Source organism: Schistocerca gregaria, chromosome X, assembly GCF_023897955.1.
Source record: "Schistocerca gregaria isolate iqSchGreg1 chromosome X, iqSchGreg1.2, whole genome shotgun sequence".
NCBI lineage: Eukaryota > Metazoa > Arthropoda > Insecta > Orthoptera > Acrididae > Schistocerca > Schistocerca gregaria.
In genome coordinates this window covers 54,476,782-54,501,373 of record NC_064931.1, presented here as the reverse complement: position 1 = coordinate 54,501,373, position 24,592 = coordinate 54,476,782, and the positions used below count along the sequence as shown (strand labels likewise).

At 37.6% G+C, this 24,592-nt stretch overlaps 1 protein-coding gene across 1 annotated transcript in view; it reads left to right on the top strand.

The window, feature by feature from the left end:
- LOC126298882 (histidine ammonia-lyase-like) overlaps positions 1–24,592 on the top strand; it is a 236,156-nt gene that overhangs the window by 124,181 nt on the left and 87,383 nt on the right. The window contains 4 exon segments of the mRNA XM_049990415.1: positions 4,936–5,002; positions 7,363–7,526; positions 10,656–10,795; positions 21,656–21,947. Coding sequence (XP_049846372.1) covers positions 4,936–5,002; positions 7,363–7,526; positions 10,656–10,795; positions 21,656–21,947 — 663 coding nt within the window.

Here is a 24,592-nt window from a genome sequence, read left to right as displayed (position 1 = left end):
TTACAATCTTGCTTAGCACATACTGATTTAATGCATATTGAACTTTGTCAACTGATTGTCAACACTATCTGTACTTGAGACAAAACTTTTGTGTTGAACTGTCAAGTACTCTCAATATGCTTTTTGTCACTTTTGCTAAACAGAAAAATCTTCCTACCTTTTTTAATATTTCTATTTATGGCTGAAATCATCAATGCAGTAACCGCTTTGTGATCGCTGATTCCCTATTCTGCATTAACTGTTCCAAATAGTTCAGGTCTGTTTGTCACCAGAAGGTCTAATATGTTTTCGCCACAAGTCAGTTCTCTGTTTAACTGCTCAAGGTAGTTTTCAGATAAAGCACTTAAAAAATTTCACTGGATTCTTTGTCCCTACCACCCATTATGAACATTTGAATCTCTCAGTCTATATCAGGCAAATTAAAATCTCCACCCAGAACTATAACATGGTGGGGAAATCTACTCAAAATATTTTCCAAATTTTCCTTCAGGTGCTCTGCCACAACAGCTGCTGAGCCGGGGGGCCTATAGAAACATCCAGTTACCATGTTTGAGCCTGCTGTAACTGTGACCTTCACCCAAATTATTTCACACTTCGAAACTCCATCAATTTCCTTCAATACTATAGCACTTTTTATTGCTATAAATATGCCTCCCCCTTCACTGTCCAGCCTGTCTCTGCAGTATACATTCCAATCTGAATTTAGAGCTTCATTAATGTTTACATCTGGTTTCAGCCAACTTTCTGTCCCTAGTACTATGTGGGCATTTTGACCGTTTATTAATGAGAGCAGTTCTGGGACCTTTTTATAGATGCTCCTGCAGTTTACTATTACCACAGTAATATTGTAATTCCCTGTTGCGTTTTGCCTACTACTACCTTGCCACCTCTCAGGAGGCATCTTGTCTGGCCTAGTGAGGGAATTCTCTAACCTAAAAAACCCACATGTGCACTCCACACATACTCCGCTACCCTTGTAGCCACTTCCTGCGTGTAGTGCACGCCTGACGTAATCAGGGGGACCCTACATTTCTCCACCTGATTTTACATCATTTCTACTATAAATGACTACCCCACCACTTTTGTGTGTCTTTCTGCAGTACAAGTTTATAAGTTTGTAATTTTTTAGCCTATAACCATATGTGTCCTCTTCCTCGCATCTCAATTCACTCGCTAGGAAGAGGTGTGGCTTAGTTTCTTTTAGGTAAACACTCAGCTGCTGTGTTTTATTAGTTACATACTGGACATTCTCATATGCAACAGTTAATTTATTATGCTTTTCTCTAAAAAAACATCATTGTTTACTTTGTGACTGAGAATTCTGTTTAATTCGTATTTTTCTTTGATAATTTCACATATTTTGTCACACAAGAATTTTTTGCCTTCAAAATTTAGGTGCATACCATGTCTGGTATGTAGGCTTCTGTTCAGTTTGTCTATATCTAATATTTTACATTTGGCAAAATGAGCACACATTTGTTTCATTTTAATGTTTGTTTTTTGAATCAACTTATTTACACATGAATTGTACATGAGATCTTACCTGGGAGGCAGTGTTTTAATAATGGTGTTTCGTGAATTATTTGCTTCTAGGAAGTTTTCCAGGCTTGCTAGGCAATTTCATTCTTTATTTCTTGTGATAACATTGGCACCAACTATACATGCTACATATTCGTTCTCTTCTTTCTTGTTTCCCTGCAGGTCAACATCAGTAACAGATTTTGTAATTGCACCTGGTTTCACTATTCCTATTGCTTGGATATCTTTGTAATTGTCCTCTAAAACACTCACCAAATTTCTGCCGTGGCTGTCTGTTACTAAGAGAACATTGTACCTTTTTTTGATGGTAATAAACAGTTATGAGAGAAGCGACACAACAAAAAACATACAAAATTTTGTCCATTTGTAAGCAAAGAGTTCCACTGAAATTCAAAGAAGAGCCATGGATAAAAATATTTCAAAAGGGGGGAACAGTGAATTAAAGTATAATAGAAACTATATGAATAAAATAAAATTAAAATAGTTGAATGGAGCAAATAATATTCTTTTCTACATATACTCCTGGAAATTGAAATAAGAACACCGTGAATTCATTGTCCCAGGAAGGGGAAACTTTATTGACACATTCCTGGGGTCAGATACATCACATGATCACACTGACAGAACCACAGGCACATAGACACAGGCAACAGAGCATGCACAATGTCGGCACTAGTACAGTGTATATCCACCTTTCGCAGCAATGCAGGCTGCTATTCTCCCATGGAGACGATCGTAGAGATGCTGGATGTAGTCCTGTGGAACGGCTTGCCAAGCCATTTCCACCTGGCACCTCAGTTGGACCAGCGTTCGTGCTGGACGTGCAGACCGCGTGAGACGACGCTTCATCCAGTCCCAAACATGCTCAATGGGCGACAGATCCGGAGATCTTGCTGGCCAGGGTAGTTGACTTACACCTTCTAGAGCACGTTGGGTGGCACGGGATACATGCGGACATGCATTGTCCTGTTGGAACAGCAAGTTCCCTTGCCGGTCTAGGAATGGTAGAACGATGGGTTCGATGACGGTTTGGATGTACCGTGCTCTATTCAGTGTCCCCTCGACGATCACCAGAGGTGTACGGCCAGTGTAGGAGATCGCTCCCCACACCATGATGCTGGGTGTTGGCCCTGTGTGCCTCGGTCGTATGCAGTCCTGATTGTGGCGCTCACCTGCACGGCGCCAAACACGCATACGACCATCATTGGCACCAAGGCAGAAGCGACTCTCATCGCTAAAGACGACACGTCTCCATTCGTCCCTCCATTCACGCCTGTCACGACACCACTGGAGGCGGGCTGCACGATGTTGGGGCGTGAGCGGGAGATGGCCTAACGGTGTGCGGGACCGTAGCCCAGCTTCACGGAGACGGTTGCGAATGGTCCTCGCCGATACCCCAGGAGGAACAGTGTCCCTAATTTGCTGGGAAGTGGCGGTGAGGTCCCCTACGGCACTGCGTAGGATCCTACGGTCTTGGCGTGCATCCATGCGTCGCTGCGGTCCGGTCCCAGGTCGACGGGCACGTGCACCTTCCGCCGACCACTGGCGACAACATCGATGTACTGTGGAGACCTCACGCCCCACGTGTTGAGCAATTCGGCGGTACGTCCACCCGGCCTCCCGCATGCCCACTATATGCCCTCACTCAAAGTCCGTCCACTGCACATACGGGTCAAGTCCACGCTGTCGCGACATGCTACCAGTGTTAAAGACTGCGATGGAGCTCCGTATGAGACGGCAAACTGGCTGACACTGACGGCGGTGGTGCACAAATGCTGCGGAGCTAGCACCATTCGACAGCCAACACCGCGGTTCCTGGTGTGTCAGCTGTGCCGTGCGTGTGATAATTGCTTGTACAGCCCTCTCGCAGTGTTCGGAGCAAGTATGGTGGGTCTGACACACCGGTGTCAATGTGTTCTTTTTTCCATTTCCAGGGGTGTATATTAGTGAATCTCTGAATCTCCAGGTGGTGAGACATAAAATAACTAATCAGGAAATACCTAAGGGTTTGAATAAGATGATATACAGAGAAGAAATGGAGATGGATACTGGTAATTGAAAGAGTGTTAACAAGTGGAACAGAACAAAAATGATGAACATGGAAGGGGAAAGGAAAGAAGAAGGAGAGTAAAATGCTAAAAAATTGTATGTTGTGGCCATAAGAGGTTAAACTATGACATTGCCAACACATATCTGAATCTTGTTTGGCATTTTTTAAATAACTTTTTTTCAGGAATTTGGACATGCTGAATTTGTAAATATTGTTTGGTTTCACTTCAACCTTTTTTTCACCTAAACCTGAAGTAAACTTATTGGAATCAATATCAGTCCAACAAACTGTTTTATTTTCAAAATGAGAGCCATGTTGCTAGATAAATTACGTTTATGGATCACAGAAATGTGATATGGTAAGTCTGGAATTATGTTGGAGAAAGGAGAGCTAAGATACTTGTCATATCATGGTGCAAGCACAAATCATGTTCTGGTTACTCAACATGAGAGTGACAATAAAAAATCACATGGAGAGAGGGAGACACACCTGGCCATTTGCACTAATGCTTTTAAAAACTTTATAAGATTCATGGCACCGAGACCATTCTCTGGGGGAAATCACTACATAATCATTTGTCTTTAAATCAGATCATTGAGATGTGGATTGTGCACAATAATGGGCTAATGGTAGGCAGAACTATTTCATTCTGATTCAGCATTCTTGTGACTCTTTTTTAGCCTTTCTGAAATGATTATGAACAGTAATATTTATCATTAACAATTAAAAATAGTGACAAAAATTTTGTTGTACAGTCCAATAAATTAAATGACTTGCTTGGAAGAACAACAGTTTATTTTGGAAACACTTGATTTCCAATATGCCCAAAACTTCTTTGTTTCTCGGTCTTCTGTATTCTTTCTGAATATAAGAGGATAATGATGTACTTTATGATTCATTTTTTATTTCTTTCGAATACATGAATCACTTTACCTGTTTCCTTGCAAACTGCTAAATTACATAAGACTGACCTCATTATCATGCATGTGCTGTGCTCTGTTTGGATGTATATAGTAGTTAGTACATATACATACACTGTAAGGAAACAACATGATATGCTACATTTCAACTGAAAATTGTTTAGTATATCTTGATGAAGAAAATAGAAATGTTGTACATTTTGTGGTGAATATATGACCAAATTAAGCATAACTGTAGTAACTCTCTGGGTTTGTGAAAGTTTTGCTAAGGATTTCTACAAGAAATAACTTCATAAATATTCACAATTAGTTTTAAAATTAATAATATTATGGTGAATAGATATGAGAAGTCCATATTTCTTACTTAATACAATTATTTTGTCTTTAAAAATAACTATATCTGTGGTGCAAATGTTTCTGCTTCAGTGGTTTATGGAATAACAACAGGTTTTGGAAAGTTTGCGAGGACCGTAATTGATGCTGACAAATTAGAGTAAGTAAACAGAATTTATATCAAAATGTAATTTATATTTTTCATTTCAAAGATCATAATTTAATTTAGTGTGCTTTTTAATGTAATTTTTTCAACTGAGCAAACCAAGGATCCCTGGAAAGTAGGTACATTTATTTCCCCAGCCTATACCTATTCCACATTTTTCCTGTGATAGTGATGGTATAAACAATGTAGATAGGAATGAGACCATTACTGCTGCTTCAAGTTCCTCAAAGTTTGAAAGAAAAGGAAAGCTTGTTACCTGAATTACCTTAGCTGACTCTTTACATTTTTATACCGCTAGCAGAAAGTCGGTTCACATCTGCCCAATGAAGTGGCTGTTACTTTTACTATACTGCTGTATTTGTAAGTGGCTTGATCTCACTGTACAGTAAGTTCTTCTCACATTTAATGTGAGTACATCAGTATGTTCTGTTTTCAATGGCTGCTTATATTGTTATTTCTTTGAACTCTCTGAAAAAATACACATTTATGAACTATTCTAGAAATGTAGCTACCTTAACCCAAAAAGTAAGTAGTGCTTATCTGCCTCCTTCTTGGTTGTGTCAAAGCAAAATACAATATGTATATATGTCTCTAATCGAAGTAATTGTCATTTTTTGTGCACTTTGATATCTTATAATTTATATGCTGTGCAATTGTTTGCTGTTGCCAGATACAAATCTATTTGAAACATAATGTGTTGGCTCAAAAAAAAGTAACCTCCTGGCAGTCATTTCACTGGTAATATTTGTCTAAGAGCTGCACTCTCAAAAGACGTATTTGTAACATAAAATATAAAAATTTATTTGGTCTATAATGGTATCAGTGGATACTTATTATCTACTTGTATGAGTAAGTACATATATTAATTGACTGACTGGAAGTGTGACTACATCTAATATGTCTTTTATTTTGCTCATAGTGAAGCTGAATTATACTGCACATGACAGTACTATCAGATCCTTTTCGTAACATGGTGCAGAGACAAGGGGGCCCATACAATAGTTAGTAATGCATGGGGGAGAGGGAGGGGGCAGAGCTAGGGCTATGAGTGTTTTCATTAAACTCAGACTTTTGAAATTGCTTCATCAAAGAAGCATGAATTGCACCCTCCATAACACACCGCTTGGTGGCTAGTGGAGTATATATGTAGATGTAGACAACTCGCTCAATGAAAGATATGTACCCAAAGACTGGAAAGTTCCACAGGTCACACCAATATTCAAAAACGGCAATAGGAGTAATCCCTAAATTACAGGCCCATATCTTTAGCATTCATGTGTAGCAGGATTTTGCAACACCACTTAAATTGGAAAGAACACATAGGGGAAGGCAAACCAAGGACTGTGTTTCATTGGTAGAACACTTAGAAGATGTAACAGATCTACTACAGAGACTGCCTTCAATGTGCCTGTCCTTCCTCTTTTTGGAGTATTGCTGCACAGTGTAGGACCCTTACCAAATAGGATTAAGGGGCTAAACTGAGAAAGTTAAAATAATGGCGACACATACTGTATTATTGAGAAATATGGGGGAGAGTGTCATGGACATGATACAGGATTTGGGGTGGACATCATTAAAACAAAGTCGTTTCTCATTGTGGCAGGATCTTTTCATGAAATTTCAATCACCAAATTTCTCTTCCAAATGCGAAAATATTTTGTTGATGCTGAACTACATCAGGAGAAAAGCTAATCATAATAAAATAAGGGAAATCAGAGCCCTCACAGATTTTCTTTTTTTCTGCACACTGTTCAAGAGTGGAATAATAGAGACTTATTGTGAAGGTGGTTTTGATTAACCTTCTGCCAGGCACTTAAATGTGATTCCCAGAGTAACCATGTAGATGTAGATGTGGAAGATGAATGACAATTGTTAGTGGACATAAAAAAGTTTGAGTTCCAACCATGTTGAAAACCTGTTTTAATAGCAACTTTAAATCATTTTCTTGAAAGAAAAACAACTTATTACACTATATTTTGTTCTTTCTCTGAGAGCTGGGGGGGGGGGTGATGTCTTCCCCCCTCCCTCCCCCCCCCCCCCTGCCCCCACCCACCACTGTCCTTGCCTCTGGTTATGGGTGCCCTTGCTCTAAGACCATTGGATCAATCCTTTATAACCTGATGATATGAGATAAATTGTTCACATGTGGAAATCTCAACTCATAAATGTCATCTTTTGTATAAAAAAAGCTTAAGTTTTAGATGTTAATCTGAACAATAAATTTGTATCTTATATACCCTATATTTTTTTCTTTCTCTAAATGTTTCTTATAGAGAAAAATTAACTGTGTAGTCCAAGTATTAGCCCTTTTGCAAGGTAATTATGTTATTTATAAGGAAATGTTTTATCCACAGAGAGCTCCAGTACAATTTAATTAGATCCCATGCAGCAGGTGTAGGAAATCCACTGAATCCAGAGAAGACAAGAATGCTTCTAGCACTACGAATAAATGTTCTTGCTAAAGGCCACAGTGGTATATCTCTCCAAACATTACAACACTTAATCAATGCATTTAATGGTAAGACTGTTAAATTTTCACATGGCAGTGAAAACATTGTTAAATGATACATTTCATATTATTATAAAAACCACATGTTGTAGAAAAATATTGAAGTTTTATTTTCTAATACTATGTATATTAAGCACTAACACATACTAATTAATACATTCATCATCACATACTTCCTAATCATTTTTCTTAGATGTCAAGCAGTGTGTGACTCTTTCTGCAGGGGTTTTATGAGTATTAAAATTTGATGTTACTTTTTTGGTAATAAAACAAAAACAAGATTAATTCTTTTTTGTTGTTTATATTCATGTACAAGCTATTTTGTGTTCCACAGAGGTAAGTTTCATCACATTGAGATACTATATTTATTCAGATAATGATATATTTATTTTATCTGTTGCCATTTATGCACAGAACATACACTTGTAATTAGGAGACATCAACTTACTCATGTATCTTAATATTGAGACTACATATTCCAAATTAAATAACTTAGAAATTTTGATTCATTTCCATGTGATCAAATGCGGACTAATTTGAAATGTAAGGTTACTAAACTTCTGATGGACAATCTTGCAACACATTTAGTCTTATATGGCTTGTATGCATGTTATATTTAAACACAGACAGCACAGCCATGCAAACGTTCATTCCAGTGATGTACCAAGGAATGTATCCCTGCATAGGAAGGATATGCAACAGTCCTCTACAGCCTCATCATTATATTATGTTGGACACCCATGTAATTTGTGAAGCAGCCTATTTTATATAATAGTCAAAAGAGATGGAAATGACTACATGTTAGTGTGAGAGCTGTATAGGTAGTAGTATAATACCCCCATTTGAAACACCACAACTGCACCACATAAGAAACTGGAAAATAGATTCCTCCAACAATTTAATATGTACCGGTGATATCAAGAATGGTAATAAAAGCACATGGAAGATAAAAATACTACAATTTGCATGTTGTGCATGTGGAGTCATCAAAAATAATAATTTGCTGAATGCCTATTGTTGATGACTCCAGATGCACAACATGCAAATTGTAGTATTTTTAACTTTAGTTCTTTATACAGGCTTTGTTACCTTAGAGAGTAATACTGTGAAACAGAGCATTTGAAATATGGCATTAAGCAAGACAAGACTCACCACCACATAAAGTCATTGTATCATTTTGAAATTATTACTGTCATGTGATAGTTCTTATGAGCAATCTTTTAGGTATTTTTAGTCTACAGAAGTACCACAGACCTGGCAATGAAAAATAGTTTGCAGTGCTTCTAGAAGCAGACTGCCATAGGTTGCTGGATGAGTAAAGCCTTCCAAGTGATTGGAAAGTTTGCATGCCATCCTCATTTCCAAGAAGGGCTGCTGAACAAATAAACACAACTGTGTGTTGTTATGGGTGATTTCAATCTGTTGTACAGTTTTGGAATGAGTTTTATGCTCGTCTATAATAACCTTTCTAGAGGACAAAAATATCCCCTGTAGGAATCAGCACTCATTATTCAAACAATAACCATGTGAAATTCTGCTCACTCTGTTGATCCAAGAGAGGATACATTGCAAGCTCCATGGAACTGTTCAATGATAGTGCTGTTGTGTATAGAGAAGACACTGTGCGACAAAATTGTAACAGAATGCAGGAAGACCTGCAGAATATTGACACTTGGTGCAGGAATTGACAGCTGACCCTCAACAAGAACAAACTGAATTTTATTGGGATCCTGTAGGATTGTATGGTACACAGTAAATGTACATGTAGTATAGACATGTCAAAAATAGAAAACATTCATCATCACATACTTCCTAATCATTCTTCTTACATTCTAACATTCATGATTCTAAGTAGCAATATATACAAAGTTAATGTGATAAGTACTCTTCAACACTGTTAAATTCCTTTTCCATCAGATAATCTTTGAGGTTCTTTGAAAACTTCGTGTCATGTACATTGCCAGACAACTTTTTAGGCAGACTTCTTAGAAGTTTTATATCTGTGTGCTGGGATCTTTTTTCAAGCATTGTCAGTTGGTGGGATATGCTTTGTATGCCATTCTTCCTCTGTGTGTTGTGGATGTGTACACTAGCATTTGTAGTTTACTCTGCACTATCTTTTGGGATATATATTATAGTTATATATATGTACAGGGATGTAAAAGTTAAGGTGCCTAGTCTTTTGAAGCAATTTATGCATATTTCAAAAGTCTTTCTTCATAATATGGCCCTGGTTGCTTTTTTTGTGATTTGAACACCCATTTTATTTATTGAATGTTTAAGTTTCCCCGGACTATCAGTCCATGCTGCAGGTATAGTTCAAAGAGTCAGTGGTATACTGTTCACAAAAGCTGTTTGTCTGAATACTGTGACACCTGCCTCATAACAAATATAATGAAGCTGAGTTTCTCACTGAAAGAATTATTATGGTGGTTCCATTTCAGCTTGTTATCCACAGTAATATATAAGAATCTAGTGGATTCTACTTCTTCCAGTCTCATTTCATCCACCTATAAATGCATGCGCACAGCCTTCTCTTTATTTGTGAACCTTAACATACAGTCTTTTTTTAGATTTATGACAACTTCGTTTTCCAGGAGTCACTGAGCTGTGGTGTTTGCAGATATCTATGCTCTTCTGTCAAGCAGTATCACATTTTTGTCATTGTTCAGTATTGTCATGTCATCTGCATACAATATTTTCTTCTCCTTCTCTTGAGCATCTATGTCATTAACAGATAGATTAAACAACAATGGCCCAATTACAGATCCTTCCGGCATTCCATATTTCATGGCTTTGGTTTCTGACTGACATGTATTCCCTATATATATATATGGTTTCCTGTTGTGTCTGTATGATTCTATCCTCTCACCTGCTTGTTCTCAAATATCATAGTTTTACAGTTTTCTTAGCAGTATTTCATGAGGAACAGTGACAAATGCTTTGAAGAGATCCAGAAACATTGCAGATACAACTGTATAATATTTTCTAAATATAATTTTTAATTGATTTGTTTGTTAATACTACAATTTACCATAGTTTAAAAAAACCATGTGTTTATGCTGCTGGAAAATAATATTTCAGTCAGTATGAAAGTGTTCTTTTCTACATGTAATAATTTAATTATCTTCTTTACAGCTTCATGTTTGTCATGGGTGCCTGAACAAGGCTCAGTGGGAGCCAGTGGTGACCTAGCACCCTTAGCTCATCTTGCCTTAGGACTGCTGGGAGAGGGCAAAATGTGGAGTCCATCAACAGGCTGGGGGGATGCCAAAGATGTGAGAATGCATTTCATCATTTGTATTAAAGCTCAATAATTTACAGTTTTTTATTTTTTTAGTTGTTTGTACATCATGTAAAAAGTGGCTAGCATCCCCTCAGGGATGTTGAAGAAGTCTAGAAATATATCAGTGTGTCACTCTGACTAATAACTATTGTTAACAATATTCTGTCCGTGTAATATTAACAGATGGGATTTATTATATAAAAAACATTTATTTTACATATACTGAAATTGACTGCAAGTTAATAACTTACTCAAGACAAACAAAAGACGCTAACATGAAATATTACTGTTGCTTTGCCACTTACACTATTCAGAAGCTGTTTCATAACTTATGTATGTTCATCACTTGTTTATTTATATACCAGGTGGTTATAATTAAACTTTCCCTATTTAACAATTTAACATGTTATAACATGGAAACTAATTACCACACCGGTACCGATCTTTGTAGCATTAATGTCCAGAGTATGGGGTGCATGATTTCCATGCATCACAGTGCCACCATCCAGTTCCAACTCTGTCCGCCAGGTGCCATGACCAGTCATCATGATTCTTAGTCTCACACACCTCGCCAGTTGCAGTGCACATGTTGACATGTCAACATGAGCTTGGACAAAAGGAGCAGGGCATTATTGATGGAGCTCTATTATCAAAACAACAGTAATGCTGCAGCTGCTCTTTGAGAATATTGCTGGCTGAAAGGATTATGGAAGGGTCCTGTTCCTCACCTGCTGTGTTGAGCATGATGAAGAAGTTTGAATCAATTGGAGAACTAGGCGTCACTCCAGGAAGAGACCAATGACCAGTTGCGCCACAGGTGGTTGATGAAATCACTGTTGCTATGGCAGGCAACACTGTGCACAATTCTGAATCGTCAGGCAGTGCATTTACTATGTCACAACACTTGAACATCCCATAGTCCACTGTACAGAAGGTGCTTCAAACCAATCTCAAATGATATCCATACAAGATCCATATCTACAGCAGCTTGCACCTTGGGATGCACAACAATGTGTTGACTTCACTCTCCAATTTTTCACAAGGATTGATATTGATGAGGGCTGTCCCTTGACTATCCCATGGACAGACGAAGCTCATTTTTCTCTGACAAGTGAGGTGAACATACAGAATTGCCGAGTGTCAGGATCTTCACCTCCAGTCACTGTGCACGAAGTTCCTCTGTATGGTGAACATGCCTATGTCCATCATTGGCCCATTCTTTTTTGAATAGGTTGGCATTCAAGGACCAAAGACATGCAGTGTTACTGGCCAGCATTAAAGTGATATGCTTCGCCCTACAGGAGAGACACACATTGAACTCAACAGTTTTCATGGTAGATGAGGCCCCACCACACATCACTCATGAAATTCACCTGCTTCTCCAAAACACATTTGGAAATGATTGAATTATCAGCTGATCATTTCCAAATGCTTGGTCGGCACACTCACCTGATCTCACTTACTGTGATTTCTGGTTGTGGGGCTATCTGAAGGACAGGGTTTACCAGGGGAACATTCACACATGTGTTGATCTGAAGCACATCATATTAAGAGGGGTAGCCAACATAACTGCAGACATGCTTTGTTCTGATGTGCAATCCTGCAGTTTCAGACTCTTCTGGACACTGATGGACACTATATTGAGCCCCTTTTGTAGCAGCAAGGGTACCAATATGTAATGGTATGATGTATCATAGCAGCACATTAAAGGTGTTTCAACTGAATTGATTCTGCATTATTTCTCTTCCCTGTGTCCTTAACATTAATGCTACCAAATTTGATACTAGTGTGGTAACTAGTTTCCGTTTTACAACATGTTAAATAGGGAAAGTTTAATTATAACCACACATTATTTATCTGAACGCTATGCTGTAAAAATGTTAGTGAAAATATTGCTATGTAATGAAAAGTGGTTGTTTTTGTCTGAAGATAAGGATCACCTTACTGAATCATCTGTCTAGCTTGCTTACTTAATCATGCCACCACTACCTTATAGTGAAGAGGATGCAAGGGACCTATACAGTTCTTCATGCCTAGAGTCATAGCTATTGTCTCTCTCTCTCTAACAGTCCCCTATATTCTTGTAACTCTTCAGTTACATAGTCACAGGTCTATCTTGGGTGTCATCGTACTTTCTTGTCTTACATCTTTACCTCCATTAAACTTTCAGTACTAACTGGACATGTTCAAGTCACTGTGATTGTTCCACTTGGTTACTATACTATACTCATCTCCTCTTTCCTGCTCAAATATGGCTTTTTACCCAGAACCAGGATAAGTATCTATACACTGTAGGTGAAAAAATTTGTGTTCTTGAATAGTTCTCTTTCTTATTGAAGAAGTTTTGTCTCATCACAGTCAACAGTAAGTCTATTACTCCATCTCTTTTCCCAATCTTTTCTTTCGACTTTCCATTTGAAATTATGAATGACTTTAAGTACATTCAAGCAGCTACTTGTTCTAGCAGTTTCCTATCCACTGAGATTTTGTCTCCATGTCTCATAGTATTCTTACTGATATTCACCTCCATTAATCTGTCATTGTGAAGTCATACTAATGTATTACACCTACTTCAGTCATTTCATACTATAGAAGGTTCTATTAAGCTTTACTTGTATTTGTACTCCAAGCAGTTACAAAATACACCTTTATTTTATGCACATAAAGAAAGTTTTCTAAAACAAATTTCTGTATAAGATCTTATTAATAATTGCACTAAATAACTCTGTGACATTTTAGATGTTTAGACAAGTATCATGTTTTTCCAGTACAGAGCTACAGTTAATAAATACCTGACAGAAAACATGTTGTTTATAAATGTCACTTATGTTTCATATATTTGATTACTGAACCATTAATACCTTTCCTAATGTGAAATGTCCTATGACATTTTTTTGTTAGCATAGGGGAAGAAGTTTCCAAATGAGATTTTTTTTAAATACAAATTTAAATAACTTCTGCTTGATATGTTCCAGACACTCAAATGTCACACACATTTGAATGTGTGTTTGGTGTAGTGTGATCAGTCACAGGAATGAATACATAGAAATATCTTTATGCGCATATTTTTAAGATGACAAACTAATGCTATTTTGAACCAAAAGGTTGCTTTAAACATGGCAATGCTTTACTAGCCAAGCTTTAGGAAATGGTATGCCCTTTCTTTCTTCTGACCACTGAACTAACTCACCCAGTCAGCTATACGGGGACCTACAGTTTAATATGGGCTCCAAAAATTATTCTTATACATAAAACAACTGTCACAGGTGAAAACAGAATAAAGGACAGAAATGATTCTACAACTCGCTCATAATTGAACCCTTGACCATTTGATCTGTAACCTGTCACTTACCCAGTTAGCCATCAGCTCAAATACTGTAAAAACACAATCAACATTTTCATCTACGACTATACTCATGTTTTTTGTCTCCAATATCTACACAATTATTGAAAGAATTTAAAAAGGCTGCGTGGCTGGTTAAAAACAGTCACTGATTTTTCTGAATTTGTTTATTAACTGCTATATCACTTTTTGGGTTGAACTCATCACCTGATGACCTACTACAAACAGAAAAAAGTAACAGATGTTATGTTAGAAATTTTACAGAAATGCAAATTTCATATACAAATTAGTTCTAAATGAAAAATATTCCAGAACAAAAGGTTTTCTGATACAGAAATGCATAATACTTTAGAAGCAAATACATGAGACTTTGATGTAGATGTCAAATATTATCCCTGTTAATGTGTAGAAGACAAGAAGCACCATTTGTTGCACAGTTTGACCCTAACTGCTTAAATACCATACTAGCAATGACAAACTCCACTGTGTGTGCTGGGAGGAAGGCTTGGTCATGGTAGGCAGCATAGCTGTGTTGATGAATATATTATGTAAAATGAGCTTATAAAAACCATTGTAATGCTTTTTGTTTGTATCCCTATGTAAAATTGTCAAGAAATGACCACCTGAAATCTTTCATAGTGCAGAATTGACTACATAACATAGCATAAAATACATTTTCATTTTGATTATAAAGTGCAAACACATACATTTGATAGAGTTAAGACTTCACAAATGTATTTACCATTTGAGTTTCACAACAGAGCAAAGATTCATTGTCATTATTTGCTCGACCTAATACAAAATTGATGTAACATTAGATGAAGTACAAACCAAACATTGTATAGGTATCATACATATGTCATTTTGAAGAGAAACCCTGAAATTTTTTTTTTTTCACGTGTACCACCACACTGTAGTTTGGTAATTTGCTGATAGTCAGTGCTAGTTGCAAACATGACAAGTTCAAATGCGGAGAGAGCTGTTTCATGAAATGGCCTCCCCGATCATAAGATCTCACTCCGTGGGACTTTTCTCTGTAGGGACACATTAAAGATCTGGTGTATGTACCGCCTCTACCACGTGATGTAGCAGAGCTCCGTAAGAGAATATGGAAAGCGACTGCCACAGTCGATACTGCCATACTGGGACAGGTATGCCAAGAATTCGATTATAGACACACACACACACACACACACACACTACTGGCCATTAAAATTTGCTAGCCATGAAGATGACATGCTACATACATGAAATTTAACTGACAGGAAGAAGATGTTGTGATATGCAAATGATTAACTTTTCAGAGCATTCACACAAGAATGGCACAGGTGACGGCAGCTACAATGTGCTGACATGAGGAAAGTTTCCAACAGATTTCTCATACACAAACAGCAGTTGACCAGCCGTTTCTGGTGAAACATTGTTGTGATGCCTTGTGTAAGAAGGAGAAATGTGTATCACCATGTTTCCAACTTTGATATAGGTCTGATTGTAGCTTATCGCGATTGCGATTTATCGTATTGGGACATTGCTGCTCGCGTTGGTTGAAATCCATTGACTGTTAGCAGAATATGGAATCGGTGGATTCAGAAGGGTAATACAGAATGACGTGCTGGATCCCAATGGCCTTGTATCACTAGCAGTCGAGATGACTGTAATGGATTGTGCAGCCACATCTGCATCCCTGAGTCACTAGATGGGGTCGTTTGCAAGACAACAACCATCTGCATGAACAGTTCAATGGCGTTTGCAGCAGCATGGACCATCAACTTGGAGACCATGGCTGTGGTTACCCTTGATGCTGCATCACAGACAGGAGCACCTGCAATGGAGTACTCAACAACGAACCGGGGTGCACGAATAGCAAAACGTCATTTTTTCGGATGAATCCAGGTTCTGTTTACAGCATCATGATGGTCACAGCCATGTTTGGCGGCATGGTGGTGAATGCACATTGGAAGCATGTATTTATCATCACCATACTGGCATATCACCCAGCGTGATGGTATGGGGTGCCATTGGTTACATGTCTCGGTCACCTCTTGTTCGCATTGACAGCACTTTGAACAGTGGACATTACGTTTCAGATGTCTTACGACCCGTGGCTCTACCCATCATTCGATCCCTGCAAAACCCTACATTTCAGCAGGATAATGCACGACAGCATGTTGCAGGTCCTGTATGGGCCTTTCTGGATGCAGAAAATGTTTGACTGCTGCCCTGGCCAGCACATTCTCCAGATCTCACACCAATTGACAACGTCTGGTCAATGGTGGCCGAGCAACTGGCTTGTCACAATTCTCCTGTCAAACCTTGATGAACTGTGGTATCGCGTTGAAGCTGCATGGGCAGCTGTACCTGTACACGCCATCCGAGCTCTGTTTAACTCAATGCCCAGGCATATCATGGCCATTATTACGGCCAGAGGTGGTTGTTATGGGTACTGATTTCTCAGGATCTATGCACCCAAATTGCGTGAAAATATAATCACATGTAAGTTTTAGTATAATATATTTGTCCAATGAATACCCGTTTATCATATGCATTTATTCTTGGTGTAGCAATTTTAATGGCCAGTAGTGTATCAAAAGTCTAAAAAGCCAGTTGCAGTTGCTTGTTGTCTGCTCATTAATCAAAAGGGTTAGACTTAACTGGTTATTGATGTAAATTTCCATATCTTCAAGTATATCCAAATTATTATCCTCATTCTCAGTATGTGATAATGATAAACAGTTTTCAATGAAAGCTAGATGAAGATTCTGTTTCCTTAAAAGGTATTCCAGGGCACTACCATTACTATTGTATCAATACTCCCTGAAATGCATTTTGAACCCCCTTCCCATTTGGCCAATCTAATAACACTCACAGGGCCCACACTTGGTCCTGCATACCTGTGTCACAAAATTTATTTTTTGGGACTTTTAAACTATGTCACAGAATCTGCCCTAGTTTGTTTCTGTTCAGAAACGGAACTCATATACTGATTTTTTTTATTTTTTTTATTTCTAAATATATTTGCAGTCCTCTCAGATAATGAACCATGCTAAAAAAAGAGGCTATGTCTAATGTTTTCCTTGTTTGTTATGAGCAGACAACCAGCATCCATAACTGGTTTTTTAGCCTTTGCGATGAACTGTTCTTCCATCATAATAAAACAAAATAATCCAGCATATGATTGTCTGAGTTACGGAAGACTTTTCATTTATGAAATTTTAAGTTAGACGAAGTTACACTTATCTTGCGTTAGGTTGGGTGAGTGCTGCCCCGTGAGTCTTTGTTCTGTTGTCAAATTAAATTTGTAAATTCATTTGTGAAGTTGTACATATTTGCCCTTGGTCAGATAAGCAATGACACAAGAACTTTTACTTTGTAATAAAAGTGAAAATGTATTTTTATGCTAAGTTACATTGCCAAATGCACTGAAAAAGATTTGAGGTGGTCATTTCTTGACAATTTATATAGATGTTGGTTTTATATAATACACTGGTTTTATATAATATGTCACTTGAATTTTTATAAATAAGGTAGGATTTTTGCCAATGTGTGAGCAAGAAATTTTTAATTGCTTTATACAGGGTGAGTCACATGGTTTTCCCCTGGTTTCTGGTGGGTATTCCTCATGTTATTTGGAACAAAAAATGTAAGTAAAGTAATGGGATCAGAGCCATAAACTCAGGAAAATGGCAGAAAAAACTTTTATTGTTTGATTTCACTATTGAAAATTTACATAATAATTAATTTAAACAATTTTGTAGCAGTCTCTTGCATTCAGAGTGGATTTAAAGTAAGTGTTCAAGATTTCCTCCCTGCATTTGAAGCAAAGATTCACACAGGAGCATTTCATAATTTCACATGCTCATTCCTTATTGACATTGCGGCATCAAAAATTCATTGTATGAATTCTTCTCATGTGTCCCCCTTAACTTCATACACAATGTCTTTTATCCATCCCCAGATGCAGTAATCTAGGGGTGTTAAATCTGGGGATCTGGCAGGCCAGTTGATAGGGCCCCTGTGACCTATCCATCAATATGGGAATTGCTGATTAAGACCTCATGGTGGAAGTGTGCAGGTGCCCCGTCATGTTGGGCATACATGTGGCATCTTGTTTCCAGAGGAATGTCTTCAAGAAGGTGTGGTAAGTCTTCTCGTAAAAAAGTTACCATACAACTGACCATTTAAATTTCCTGGGAGAATAAACGGCCCCAGTAACTGGTCACACACAACACCACACCAGACATTGACGCTGAATCTGCATTGGAATTGAGATACTACCATGGCATGAGGATTTTTGTCTGCCCAGACATGCGTGTTATGCATGCTGTTGATGCCATCTCTTATAAGGGTTGCCTCATCACTGAAAATTATGAAGTGATAGAGCTTCCAATTTACATTTAACCAGTTACAAAAGTGCAAACAGTTGGCGCAATCATGTGGCTCTAAATCGTGAACTTTCTGCACATGAAAAGGATATAATCCATTCTCATAAAGAATCCTACATACCTTAGATTGTGAAATGTTCAATTGGGCAGCTAGGCATCTTGTACTTGAATGAAGACTGCACTCTACTGAATTAAGAATTTTTTCATTTTCTTGAATGTCATGATGTCTTCTGGAGTGAATACAAATACTGAGAAGAGTACCAGTTTCTAACAATGTTCATTATGTTCAACTAAATGCTTTGGCACTCAGAATCTTACGATTAGGATACCAATGGTGATATTCAGCAACAACAGCTTTTGCATTACCATCACAGGAGCCCAAAATGTACACCATCTCTCGATACTCCTGTGATGAAAATCACAAAGTGTACTATACACAGGAGACAATAACAGTGAACAGTGACTGCAGTATTGACAACATAGTTGTTATGCAAACGTACCAGTCACTGCACTTGTCTACCTAAGACTGATCATTGTTGTTGTGGTCTTCAGTCCTGAGACTGGTTTGATGCAGCTCTCCATGCTACTCTATCCTGTGCAAGCTTCTTCATCTCCCAGTACCTACTGCAACCTACATCCTTCTGTATCTGTTTGGTGTATTCATCTCTTGGTCTCCCTCTACAATTTTGCCCTCCAATACCAAATTGGTGATCCCTTGATGCCTCAGAACGTGTCCTACCAACTGATCCCTTCTTCTAGTCGAGTTGTGCCACAAACTTCTCTTCACCCCAATCCTGTCCAGTACTTCCTCATTAGTTATGTGATATACCCAACTAATCTTCAGCATTCTTCTGTAGCATCACATTTTGAAAGCTTCTATTCTATTCTTGCCCAAACTATTTATCGTCCATGTTTCACTTCCGTACATGGCTACATTCCATACAAATACTTTCAGAAACGACTTCCTGACACTTAAATCTATACTCGATGTTAACAAATTTCTCTTCTTCAGAAATGCTTTCCTTGCCATTGCCAGTCTATGTTTTATATCCTCTCTACTTCGACCATCATCAGTTATTTTGCTCCCCAAATAGCAAAACTCCTTTACTACTTTAAGTGTCTCATTTCCTAATCCAATTCCCTCAGTATCACCCGTCTTAATTCGACTACATTCCATTATCCTCGTTTTGCTTTTGTCAATGTTCATCTTATGCCCTCCTTTCAAGACACTGTCCATTCCGTTCAGCTGCTCTTCCAAGTCCTTTGCTGTCTCCGACAGAATTACAATGTCATCAGCGAACCTCAAAGTTTTTATTCCTTCTCCATGGATTTTAATACCTACTACGAATTTTTCTTTTGATTCCTTCACTGCTTGCTCAATATAGAGATTGAATAACATCGGGGAGAGGCTACAACCCTGTCTCACTTCCTTCCCAGCCACTGCTTCCCTTTGATCATGTGTCCTGTGAAACCAAGTGTAGTGCTCCATACACCATGGCATGTTTTAGAACTCTGCTGTAGCTCCTTAATTGTTGATCTGATTGTATTACTTTATTTACATTTTTTGTTCCAAATAACCTGAAGAATAACCTCCAGCAACTGGGGGAAACCTCATGACTTACCTTGTATATTGATACACATTTTTGGCAATTGTGCCTTAAAAATGTAAGTGTAATATTTATACTGGCCACAAAACTGTGTGGCATTCTTTATACATGCATTGACATGGTTAGGCCAATTAGCGCAACTGAGCCTTCCTCCCAGAGCACAGTGTAGCACTGGCCATTGCTTGTGTGACATTTCAACAGTTAGGCTTGAACTGTGCAACAAATGGTGCTTTGTGTTACTTTACACATTAGTAATGAAAGTATTTGAGATTTATATCAAAGTCTCATGTATTTTTATGTAAAATTACATGTATTTCTGTGTCAGGAAGCCTTTTGTTCTTGAAAAGTGTTTGTTTATGACTAATTTTTATAAGAAATATGCATTTCTGTGAAAGCTGTAACGTGCCGACTGTTACTTTTGTCTGTTTGTAATAGCTCATCAGATGACAGGTTAAACCAAAAGGCAGCATGAGAATTAACAAACAAATTCAAGAAAACCAATGTCTCTTTTTAAGCAATCACAAAGCCTTTTCAAATTATATCCAATAATTATATTTATAATAGTTGCATGCCTCTGTAATAACATTCAGTCTGATTTAGAATCTAATATCTACATTATAGTTCTTCGGAATAATTCTATTAACATTTTCAAATTATTTGAATAGCTCACCCAAATGTGGTCAGATAAGCTCACCAAAAGCCTCTGACATTTGAACAGGTAACTGCTCTGTCATTTTCAAGACATGAACTGCAGTTTAAGCTGCTGATGCTGTGCAGAGTAAACCCATTGTAAATGGAGCTGTGTGGACATGGACCATATAAGAAACCATGCATGAAGATATACTACACATAATCACCTCCTGCTAGAGATAACTTCTATCAAAACACATTGACAGTAGACAAAGGAGTCATGCTCACTTTGTTCCAATTCTCTCATATACCTGAAGTATTTAGTGTTTAACTGGTACACAAACAATATAGAAATTGTTGCCAAAAAGCTAAAGCTCTGTCCACTGGGCAGCCACCATGTCATCATCTGTGAATGGCATCATTCAGATGCAGTATTGAGGAGCATGGGGTCACCACACTGGTCTCCCAGCTGTTACCAGCTTCCCAGACCTAGGAGCCACTACTTCTCACTCAAGTAGCTTCTCAGCTGATATCTGTGGCAGTTCGATATATCGATCCATGTGATCTCTCTTTATTGTGATTTTTGAATTCACTTTACATCTAGCTCTGTTCTGTGTTGTTACATTTTGTGATCACAATGAGAATAAAGTATATCATTATGATAAAGTGGCATTAAATGTTATTTTTTGCTGTAATATCATTACTCAGCTCATTGTGCCTATCACTCCCCACCTCCAACTGAGGAAAAGTATCTGGCAGTACTGGGAATCAAACTCAGGTCCTCAATATAGGTTACTGAGCCTTCAGACAATGGTCTCCTTTAGAGCTAACTAACAAAATGGCAGTAATTGTACAGGAAATACTGAAAAAAATCTTTTTTTTCATGGAAGGTGTTGAAGTCTCACAATTTGGAACCAATGAAACTTGGACCAAAGGAAGGCATTGCACTCATCAATGGGACACAGCTCATTACATCCTTGGGAGCTGAAGCAGTAGAAAGGGCTTATTTTATAGCAAGACAAGCTGATGTAGCAGCAGCTCTAACCTTGGAGGTTCTCAAAGGAACATCAAGAGCTTTTGATTCTGATGTTCAAATGATTCGTCCACACAAGGGCCAAATAGCAGTTGCTAAAAGACTGAGAGCTTTACTGCACTCAGAATTTTATCCCTCTCAGATTGCAGGTTTGTATTATTAAGATATCTTGTGTCACATTTACATATTCTTGATGTATGACTTTTTCACTTTTATTTCCTTCACACAAATGAAGACATCCTTGAAGCGCTGAATCTAGAGTGAAAGTAACTGTTTAAACACTTTAACCGCATGATTTTTATTTCCTATTCTTCTAAGTTAATGAAAAAGAAGCACTTTATAGTATATTTCAATTGCTTGGAGATTTATGTATACAGAAGTGAAATTAGAAGAGGAAAAAAGAGATTTCCAAACTCTTTAAGCTCATTGTATATAAGATGAAGTTCTGAAAACTAAATATGGGTAGCTATCAGTCTCTACCAATAAATGTTTTATGGCAAAAAGAGAGAAAGGAGAGCAGATATTCAAGTCACCTGACCTCAATACCATTGAGTACATCAAGGACCCCATCAAATGATACATATATTCTTTGGATCCAGCTGGTACCAGTCTCCATAATTTGTAGATGTTGATTGGACAGTCATAGATTTGGATGTCTCCCCAGTGTTTTCAGTTTTGAGGAGTCCATGCCACTGTATGTCACCACAAACGCCAGGGCAAAATGATTAGGATGGTGTTCTAATGTAATTGCTCGTGAGTGTATGTTGAAGATATATTTGAATATCTTATTACCAACAAAACTATTTTCACTCTATCCTGAACACAAGAATTACATCAGTTTTTTTGTCAAGTAATGTTTGAAGCTAACCATAAATCTCAACCAAGAGACTGATAACATAAAAAATGGCTTTATCATGGAGAAAAAGATGAAGATTAAATTATATAAGTCTATAATTTTTACTCCCGAGATACATAGAGAGGAGATTCTGAAAGATCTAGGAGCCAAAAATAAAAATACATAATACATACTTACAAAAACAGAGATATTGTAATGTTCTTTCCTTAAAATCTAAATGAAATGGACCTCATGGGTGTGTAAGTAAGGATAAATACTAAACATATTTTTATTTAATGGGTTATAAGATTTTAGTAAATTTATGACACACTATGGCAGGGAAAAATGGCTGTTATCAATATAATTTAGCCATTAGGCTTACTGAGTACTTCAATGACAATACAAAATCATTATGGAGCTACCCATAAATGTGCTGAAATCATCTGAGATAGTAGGTTACAGTAATCTGAAAACCGCGAGAATGTCTAAAAATTGTTATTTTATAATCAAAATTAACTTAGCTTTCAGAGATAACTGTAACTTAATTGTGCCACTCCTTTTTCTTGTAATTGATAATTTTCTTTGGTTAAAAAAATTATACAATAATTATAAAACTCTCACTGGAAAATTTTGAACTAAATCTCATAAAATAATTTTAAGTTTATTTCAAAGATGGAAAAATTCTTAAAGAAATAAAAAGTAGAGAATTCAACTTTATTTTCATTTAGGTAAATAAATCAAGTGTTCCATTTCACTTTCAAATACACTGAGGTGACAAAAGTCATGGGATACCTCCTAATATCATGTCAGACCTCCTTTTGCCCAGCAAAGTGCTGCAACTTGATCTGGCATGGACTCAACAACTCATTGCAAGTCCCTTGCAGAAATATTGAGCCATGCTGTCTCCATAGCCATCCATAATTGTGAAAGCATTGCCAGTGTAGAATTGTTGTTGTTGTTGTTGTGGTCTTCAGTCCTGAAACTGGTTTGATGCAGCTCTCCATGCTAGCCTATCCTGTGCAAGCTTCTTCATCTCCCAGTACCTACTGAAACCTACATCATTCTGAATCTGCTTGGTGTATTCATCTCTTGGTCTCCCTCTATGAATTTTTCCCCTCCACGCTGCCCTCCAATACTAAATTGGTGATCCCTTGATGCCTCAGAATATGTCCTACCAACTGATCCCTTCTTCTGGTCAAGTTGTGCTCCCCAATCCTATTTGATACTTCCTCATTAGTTATGTGATCTAACCATCTAATTTTCAGCATTCTTCTGTAGCACCACATTTCGAAAGCTTCTATTCTCTTCTTGTCCAAACTATTTATCGTCCATGTTTCACTTCCATACATGGCAACACTCCATACAAATACTTTCAGAAAAGATTTTCTGACACTTAAATCTATACACGACATTAACAAATTTCTCTTCTTCAGAAATGCTTTCCTTGCCATTGACAGTCTACATTTTATATCCTCTCTACTTTGACCATCATCAGTTATTTTGCTCTGCAAATAGCAAAACTCCTTTACTACTTTAAGTGTCTCATTTCCTAATCTAATTCCCTCAACATCACCCGACTTAATTCGACTACATTCCATTATCCTCGTTTTGCTTTTGTTGATGTTCATCTTATATACTCCTCCCAAGACACTGTGTATTCCATTCAACTGCTCTTCCAAGTCCTTTGCTGTCTCTGACAGAATTACAATGTCATCAGCGAACCTCAAAATTTTTATTTCTTGTCCATGGATTTTAATACCTACTCCGAATTTTTCTTTTGTTTCATTTACTGCTTGCTCAATATACAGATTGAATAACATCGGGAAGAGACTACAACCCTGTCTTATTCCCTTCCCAACCACTGCTTCCCTTTCATGTCCCTCGACTTTTATAACTGCCATCTGGTTTCTGTACAAATTGTAAATAGCCTTTTGCTCCCTGTATTTTACCCCTGCCACC